The 8,969-nt window shown below is 39.1% G+C and overlaps 1 protein-coding gene across 1 annotated transcript; it reads left to right on the top strand.

The window, feature by feature from the left end:
- The first annotated feature begins 3,406 nt into the window (after nucleotides 1–3,406).
- On the top strand, nucleotides 3,407–6,766 carry LOC307134736 (polymeric immunoglobulin receptor-like). Its single transcript, XM_079830725.1, has 7 exons — nucleotides 3,407–3,548; nucleotides 3,685–4,002; nucleotides 4,228–4,539; nucleotides 4,627–4,950; nucleotides 5,516–5,602; nucleotides 5,671–5,766; nucleotides 6,217–6,766. Exons 1-7 carry the CDS (start codon nucleotides 3,509–3,511, stop codon nucleotides 6,261–6,263), a joined length of 1,224 nt encoding a protein of 407 aa, XP_079686851.1. The 5' UTR covers nucleotides 3,407–3,508; the 3' UTR covers nucleotides 6,264–6,766.
- The last annotated feature ends 2,203 nt before the right edge of the window (nucleotides 6,767–8,969 follow it).

The raw sequence follows: 8,969 nt of genomic DNA, 5'->3' as shown, positions 1-8,969 counted from the left end.
TTGTTTCTATGTATCAGATAATATGAAAAATCTAATTTTGTATAGTACCATCATTCCTACAGCTTTCTCTGATCACAAGTTAATTACAGTTGACGTCACTGTGGAAAAGAGAGCTTATAAGAGCTGCTATTGGCGTTTCAATGTGAAACTCTTGAATGATTAAAGTTTTTGTGAATTTTTTCAAAACTTTTGGGAAACATGGAAAAAAGAAAAAGAAAAATTTGAAGACATTATCCAGTGGTGGGAGATTGGGAAGATGCATATTAAAGGGTTTTGTCAAGAATATGTTTTTCATTCCACAATGTGTATGCAAATGACTATAGAGTGGATTGAAAAATAAATTAATGCTATTGAGGAGAATAATTTTGATGCCAATTCTATCAATTTACAAGAAAAGTGGACTGATTTGAAACGAGAATTGTATTCAGTTTTAAATGTAAAAGTTAAAACAGCTCTTGTGAGAAACAGATTTTTGTCTACAAGGGACATGGATGGTCCAACATCGTATTTTTTTAATTTAGAGTGTAAAGTTGTACAAGAAAAGATAATGTATCGGTTAAATGACAATGATGGACACTATACAGAGGATCCAATCAAAATCCGTAAAATTGCTGTTGATTTTTATTCTAATCTCTATGCCATGGACGATACAGATGAACAGATTAGAGATGAATTGTTGAAGGGTCTTCCTCGCATTTCTTCAGAGCATAAAGACGCTCTAGAGACTGAACTCTCTTTTGCAGAAGTAACTGCTGCAGTTACTTTCCCTGGGTCGTTCACCTAGTATCGATGGACTTCCCACAGAATTTTACAGGACTTTCTGGAAAATCATTGGTTCTGATTATTTTTTAAAGTAGCACATAAAGGGGTTCTTCCCCTTTAGGGCAGTACTTGCATTACTACCCAAAAAGGGTGATTTAACAGTGTTAAAAAATTGGAGACCTGTGGTTTTATTGTATTTGGATTATAAGATTTTGTCCCAGTGTATAGCTAACAGGTTAAATAATGTACTCTGTGGAATAATACATAAATACCAGTCATACTGTGTTAAAGATAGATCTATCACAGATCATTTACACTTAATGAGAGATCTCAGATTATGCTCATTTCACAAATAGTAATGTTGGTATTTTGTCACTTGATTAAGAAAAAGCATTTGATCAGGTAGATCACAATTTTCTGTTTAAAACTTTACAATCTTTTGGGTTTGGTAAAAATATTCTTTCAATGATTCAGCTACTTTATACTGATGCGACATGCATGATAGAAATGGCAGGTGGTTTGAGTACTCCTATAAAAGTAGAGAGAAGTATTAGACAATGGTGCCCACTTTCAGGCCAACTTTACAGCATAGCAATCAAACCCTTTCTACGTAAACTAAGGAGTGGTTTTACAGGCTTACAGATTAATACTGCTGCTTTACAACATTCTATTAAAATAACTGCATATGCAGATGACGTAATAGTCAGTAAAGATGGAACAGTAACAGTAAAGATGTTGATTTTTTAAAGGAGAGTTTAGAGAGTTTTGAAAAGGCTGCATCTGCTAAAATAAATTGGGAAAAGAGTAATACTTTGTGGTGCAGTTCCAATGATGTGGGACCACTGCTTCCAGCTATACTGCAGTGGTTTAAAAAAAATTGTTTTAAACATCTTGGAGTATTCTTGGGTACAGAAGAGTACAGAAAACAAAACTGGTTAGGTTTAGTGGAAAAACTGTGAGCTCGGTTGTCTCGCTGGCACTGACTGCAACCCCAGCTGTCGTATAGGGGAAGGGTCCTAATTTGTAATAATCTGGTAGCCTCGTCCTTGTGGCATAAGATGACCGTACTTGAACCTCCTGAAGATCTTGTACAAAAAAAATCCAAAAACATCTAGTGGACTTTTTTTGGTTTGGCCAGCATTGGCTGAGAGCTCCAGTGTTGTTCTTGCCCAGACAAGAGGGAGGTCAAGTTTTGGTGGATAAAAGCCTTCAGACTTGAGACAGCCCAACGACTAATGTACGGTGACAATGTGTCATGGTTCGAAGTGGCCTGTGCCCTTCTGAGGAATGTAGGCGGCATGGCACTAGATTGTCACCTTTTTCTCATGGACATTGAGAATCTTAATTTGAGCAGATTGACGACTTTCTACAGATCAATGATGAATGCATGGAAAGTGTTCAAGGTTTCAAGATAACTAAGTGGTGTTAAAGACTTGTGGCTGAGAGAGGAGCCTCTTTTGTGCAATCCTACAATAGACGTGGATCTTTTGCAATCCTGGTCCCTGAAGGAAGCTATATGGAATGCAGGCATAAACAAATTTGGACATATATTAAACGAAGACGGTTGGTTGTCATCAGAAAACTTCGTTTCAAAGATCAACATAAAGTCAGTTCGATTGGTGGAAAAGCTGTTGAACAGAGTTAAAGACTTTTTTCTCCTGAAAGTGTTTTTGAAGAAGATCATGCCTCTGTTTTTCCAGAGTTTAACATTTTTAGCTGTAGTTGGGACATGGCAAGAAGTAGAAGGAAGTCTACTTCCCTTTAAGACCAGGCTGGATTTGTTCAGCAATACCAGCAAGAAAACTCTGTACACAACATGTCTTAAAGTGTTACATCTCAAATCTCTTGAAAATTTTAAAGATTTAAAGTGGCATGAAGTGCTTGGGTCAGATGCTCCCCCGAAAGGCAGCTGGAGGACCTTGTACAAACCCCCCATTGAAAAAAGAACTGGTGATCTACAGTGGCGGGTTAAGCATGGTGTAATAGCTACAAACAGACACAGAGCACACCTTGATCCACAAGTAAACCAGGAGTGTCCTTTTTGTAGACAAGAAGAAACTATTTTTCATTTATTTTTAAATTGTGAAAGATTGATTCCACTTTTTAATACACTGGAAAGATGGTGTCACAGACTGGGACAAGTGTTTACACCAGTTAGTTTTATATATGGTCCTAAATACCAATCAAATAAGAAAGATATTCTAATTTTATTTAATTTTTTATTTGGTCAAGCAAAATTGGCAATATGGTGATCACGCAAAAGAAAATTGAAGTCAAATGATGTTGTCTTGATTTTGGTTGGACTAATCAAATCTCGTGTAAAGATTGAGTTTGGTTATTATAAATTGATTGATAATATGGAGATGTTAAAATTCAAGTGGGGTATTAATAATTGTATTTGTGAGGTTACCGATGATGGTTTTTTTAAATTTGTTTCTTTGAATATTTTTTGGGGGGGGGTTTTGTGTTTTGTGTTTTTGTCTAAGAATTGTGTTGTGTTTCTATTAATGATTCGGTAAATTAAAGAAGAATTTAAAAGGCAAAAAGTCTCTCTCTCTCTCTCTCTCTCTCTCTCTCTCTCTCTCTCGCTCTCTCTCTCTCTCTCTCTCTCTCTCTCTCTCTCTCTCTCTCTCAGAGGAAGTACGTGCACAGGAAAGAAACACTCAAAACTCCTCTGAACACACATTGAGAGCTTCAGAAGAACTGAATACGGACAACAGAGAAGATCATTTAATAAGAGAGAAGAATGAAGATCTTCTGGACTTTCACTCTGCTGATGATTCCTGGTAAGAATCTGAACTCAAAAGAACCAGAACAGAGATGAAATAATGAACACAAGTCTTTATCCATAACTAATGACCTTTGACATGAATCTCCCTTCAGTGTGTATTAGTGTTGTGTTAAGATGCTGGTTTGTTGTAGGTGCCGTGAGCTCCATGAGAGTGACCGGATATTCAGGAGGCGGAGTTGAAATCTCATGCAAATATTATAAAGGATATAAAGGAAATGAGAAGTATTTTTGTAAAGGAAAGTGGTCAGAGTGCACAGACCAAATCAAGACTGAGAAAAATAAATTGGTTCAGAAGGATAGATTCTCTCTGTATGACGACACAAGATCAGCCGTCTTCACTGTGACCATCAGAGATCTGACAGAATGGGATTCTGGGATGTACTATTGTGGAGTTGATATACCTTCAGAAATAGATCCCTCCACTGAAGTGAATCTGAAGGTTATAACCGGTGAGTAACTGAGACTCCACAACATCACGATCCTCAACACTGACTGGAATTACTGCCGTTCACTCGTCTAACTCATAACTCACGCCATCAATAACCTTTTTATCTCCTGATGGAAGATTTACACTCATCATCTGGACTTGAGTTCATAAATGTTGTAGCAAAGTGAAGATAAATGTGTTTATATTGAGAACAAAATGACAAATGATCTGTGTTTGTGTTGAACAGATCAACCAATCAGGACCGTGAGAGGATATTCAGGAGGAAACGTCATCATAAACTTCAAATATGACACACAAGAAGAGACACCTTTGATATACGTCTGTAAATTTAGAGAATGTCTTCCTGTAATAAACACTAACAGAGCCTCAGAATGGGAACATGACAGACGATTCTCCATTCATGAGGGCAGATCTGCAGGGCTCTTACGTGTGTTTATCAGAGAGCTGAATGAGAACGACTCTGGAGAATATAAGATTATAGTCAAAGTTTCTGAAGACTACAGTTTCTTCTCTGAGTTTAGCCTGAACATTGAGAAGGGTGAGCCGCTTTCAGTCATTATGAGGTGAATCCATGAATATATCTGGTCATTCTAACATTACTGCGCTTTATTTGGATCTGAAACAGATGATTGTGTGAAGAGCATCAGTCTATCAGCGGCTGCAGGAGGATCTGTGAACATCAGCTGCAAATACCCACAATCCCACAGCAGTGATGTGAAGTTTCTCTGCTGGAGATCTGGAGCTGATCTCTGTGCTGAAGAGACGTCTGTGAATGAGAGCAGAAGATGGAGGCGTGAGGGAAAGATCCAGCTGTATGATGACAGAGAAGAGCGGCTCCTGACGGGAAGCATCAGTCATGTGACTGAACAACATTCAGAATACTGGTGTGGAGTTCAGTCTGATGGAGGACACAAGAGCTTCATCACACGAGTCCTGATCAACCTCACAGGCGAGCAATGATCATTTACAATGATTGGTTTTGTCAGATTTCTCTGATGCATGAAATAAGTGAGCTTGAGCAGAGTTCTTGTGGGGAGAAGAATTTAATGAAAGTAGTGTAGCAGTTCTTCAGCTGTGATGTTAGCGTGTTGGCCTTCAGAGAATCGTATGGGACACAACTTTATACATGAAGAAAAAAGGGCTACAACATAAAACAGGAGATCGATCTAACCGCAATCCACTCTGAGCAATGCTGTTTCTCTGTCATTCACACCCTTCAGTTTCTATGGGCCACACGTCTGTACACACACAGAAAGAGTTGATTGTACAGTCACAATGTAAATGCATCTGAATAAAGATGACTGTGCACATAATCTTTCAGTTTATATAGTTCATGTAGTTTTAAGGATTGTTTTAAAGTAACTAGAAACGGAAGTTTTCTGTTTTTGCTGCTGTGTCTGATGACTGTGTGTCAGAAAACATGAATGCGTGAAAGTTTAGAGAAGGTGCACAAACAGAAGTGAATGTCAATTTTCTTGCATTTCTGTGATACTGTGACAACACTGTCATTACAGAGACAAATGACCTGAATACACCATATCCATCATCAGTGAAAACTCAAATGATCACTGAAATGACTTCACTTGATACAACAATAACAGGCAAGTATTACTGTACTAAAAGCTCTTCAGATTTATATGAATCTCACATCTTTCTCTTGTATTTTCAGACTCTTCAGTGATCTTCATTTCTGAGGTTTTGTTTTTGCTCCTGTTTGGTGTTCCGATGTTTCTAATGTCGGTGCGAAAGAATAAACAGACTCACGGTGATTACATTTTCATATCTGGGATATCTTCCATTAGTTTGTAATACAGAATGACCCTCAATAGACTCAGATTCATAATGTACAGTTTAAAGTGTTGAAGTGAAAGCATAATCGTACTCTAGACAGACCTGAGAGAGACGCTGTATATGGAGAAGATGCACCATGTGTTCATTAATCTGATGTGTTTTTGTTTCCTCTCATTCTTCTAAAAACTGATCTGAGTTCAGGATTATTCAGCGATGAGGTAAGTCATGATCAATCATAAACACTTTTTCTCGCTCTACTACACACACACACACACACACACACACACACACACTGGTTCCGTGTCTTTCTCAGGTGTAAATGGCACTGGCGCTGGATTGGGAATTAGCCTCTTTGAGTAGTAATGCATATGCTTCTGTACACATCCACCTGTTTTCACTTAAATATGATGTTTAATGATTTGAGGAATTGTGTCTGTTCTCAGGTCACAAAAGTTTCCTGCAGTTATGTGACTGTCAGTAAAACGGCTCTTCTTTCTGATCTGAACGACACGGACACAAGAACAACTGCAGTCTACAGCGCTGTTCATTTACCCATAAACCCCTCTGACTAGCCAAACTACTGTGGACCATCCAGTGAGAAATTATGACTGTGATTGTTTGGTGTATATTGAGTGTATATTTTATCACCATTTCTTATACGTTTTCAACTCTCTACTTCATCTTAAACAGCACTGTGGTGTGACAAATACATTTATGAAGGTCATAATACTTCATGTAGTCTCTTGATTAATGTTGTCATAAAACTACACAAACAAAATATAGTTTTAAAGTATAGTTTTATATGAATCATGTCACACTGCAGAAGATTTTAAGTGATATTTTCTTATACTGTAAATGTAACATTTGTAGGCTGTTTTTGATGGTTTTAGAACTCATTGCTTTGTATTGTGTAAATCAAATATGATTAAGATCTTCAATGTCTTATAAATGTAATAAAATGAATGTAAACCATCTGCAGTGAGTCGTTCCTCAGGTAGGTGGAGTCACGCATTCGTTATAGGGCGGAGCTTCTGTTACCCTGCAGCCCAAGACTGGTCACTGAAGGGTTGAGCCTGGTCAGTACCTGGATGGGAAACTCCTGGGAAAACCAGGTTTCTGCTGGAGCAGGTGTTAGTGAGGCCGGCAGGGGGCGCTCTCCCTGTGCTCTGTGCTCCTAATGCCCCAGTCTAATGATGGGGACACTACACTGTCAAAGAGCACCATCCTTCGGATGAGACGTTAAACCGAAGTCCTGACTCTCTGGTCCTTAAAAATCCCAGGAGTAGGAGTAGGGGTTTAACCTGGCATCCTGGCCAAATTTGCCCATTGGCCCCTGTCCATCATGGGCTCCTAATCATCCCCATACACCAATCCGGCATAACATTGACCACCTTCCTAATATTGTGTTGGCCCCCCTTTTGCTGCCAAAACAGCCCTGACCCGTCGAGGCATGGACTCCACTAGACCTCTGAAGGTGTGCTGTGGTATCTGGCACCAAGATGTTAGCAGCAGATCCTTTAAGTCCTGTAAGTTGACCACTGTTCCTTCCTTGGAGCACTTTTGATAGAGACTGACCACTGCAGACCGGGAACACCCCACAAGAGCTGCAGTTTTGGAGATGCTCTGACCCAGTTGTCTAGCCATCACAATCTGGCCCTTGTCAAACTCGTTCAAATCCTTACGATTGCCCATTTTTCCTGCTTCTAACACATCAACTTTGATGACAAAACGTTCACTTGCTGCCTGATATATCCCACCCACTAAAAGGAGCTGTGATGAAGAGATCATCGGTGTTATTCACTTCACCTGTCAGTGGTCATAATGCTGTGCCTGATTTCTGTAGATATGTTGTCACAGAGAACTGATGATTTATCTGAGATTGACTCTGAATGTGAATGTCCAGATACGGGAGATGAACATGAAGTAAATTCACAAGGAAATTCTGTGGGGAATTATCTTACTTCCCATTTAAAGCCTCCTTTTTTACACAGTTCAACAGTTGAGCAATTTCCAGACGCTACTAAGAATCAGAGAAAAAACTAATTGGCAAAATTTTTCCTGATTTGGAACTTTTTGTTGAGTCTGGTGCTGGTTCTATGCGAAAGGTGACGTTGGAAGAACTGGATCAACCAAAACACTATAGGCTTAAACTTGTAGCACGGTAAGAAAAAGCGTCTGAAAAAACATTGATTCTATGAAAAGTGTGAAAGAGCAGATGTGGTCGGTTGCTTTATACCCCATTATAATTATTAACATTACCTTTTTTTAATATTGGGTATTTGAATATATTAATGGCTGTTGTAGTACAGTAAAAAGAAATAATCTCTTTAATGATTTAATTCTTAACAATGCTGATGTGATCTTACTTCAGGAAACGCACACAGATTTGCAGAACCGTTCACAGGTTTAGGGATTGGAAGGGGAATGTGCTTTTGAGCCATGGCACAAATATTAGTACAGGGGTTGAAATTCAGTTTTCACCCGGTTTGGTTGGTAGTTTTGAGATCACACCAGAAAGAATATTAAGAGTAGATGTTACTTTAGGTGACAATTTGTGTATGCTCCTAATGATGGCCGGGAGTGTATAACTTTATGAAAAACTTTCAGATGCTTTAATCGCACTGTCCCTGGGATAATATTATTATACCAGGGGGTGATCTTAATTGCACTTTAAATCAGCAATTGGATCAGAATCATAATGAACCACATCCTCCTTCAGCTAAGACTCTTAAAAGTATAGTTGGGTGTTATAATTTTGTTGATTTATGGAGAGATACATTTCCTGGCTAAGACAGGGATGCAAAAGCGCGCTTTTCGGCGCCTCCCGCTTTTTTCACGGCAGTTTTGGTGACTTCTGTGAATCGTGCAGATCCGAAGAGTTTTTTAAGAGAGGGGGGGGGGGGGGGGGGGTTCTGATAGGGTGTGATTATAATTTCACCAACAGTAATTATGGATTACCTCCACCAATCAAGTAAATAGGAGCTAAGCAAATCAGAACACTGCGCGCCTAAACAGCCGAATGCACGCGCGTGTGAACCACTAACGTTAGTGTTTATTTTTGCTGCGTGTCTTTACTGTCTATCTGACTGCCGCTGCAACAAATCTCTCCCTGAGACCAGAGTTCGGCGCTGCGCCTTCCTGTCTTACTAGCAACTGGTGAGACCACTGCAGGTTAGG

This window comes from Gobio gobio, assembly GCF_949357685.1.
Source record: "Gobio gobio genome assembly, chromosome: 12".
In the NCBI taxonomy this organism is placed as follows: domain Eukaryota; kingdom Metazoa; phylum Chordata; class Actinopteri; order Cypriniformes; family Gobionidae; genus Gobio; species Gobio gobio.
This window is presented reverse-complemented; position numbering and strand designations above follow the sequence as displayed.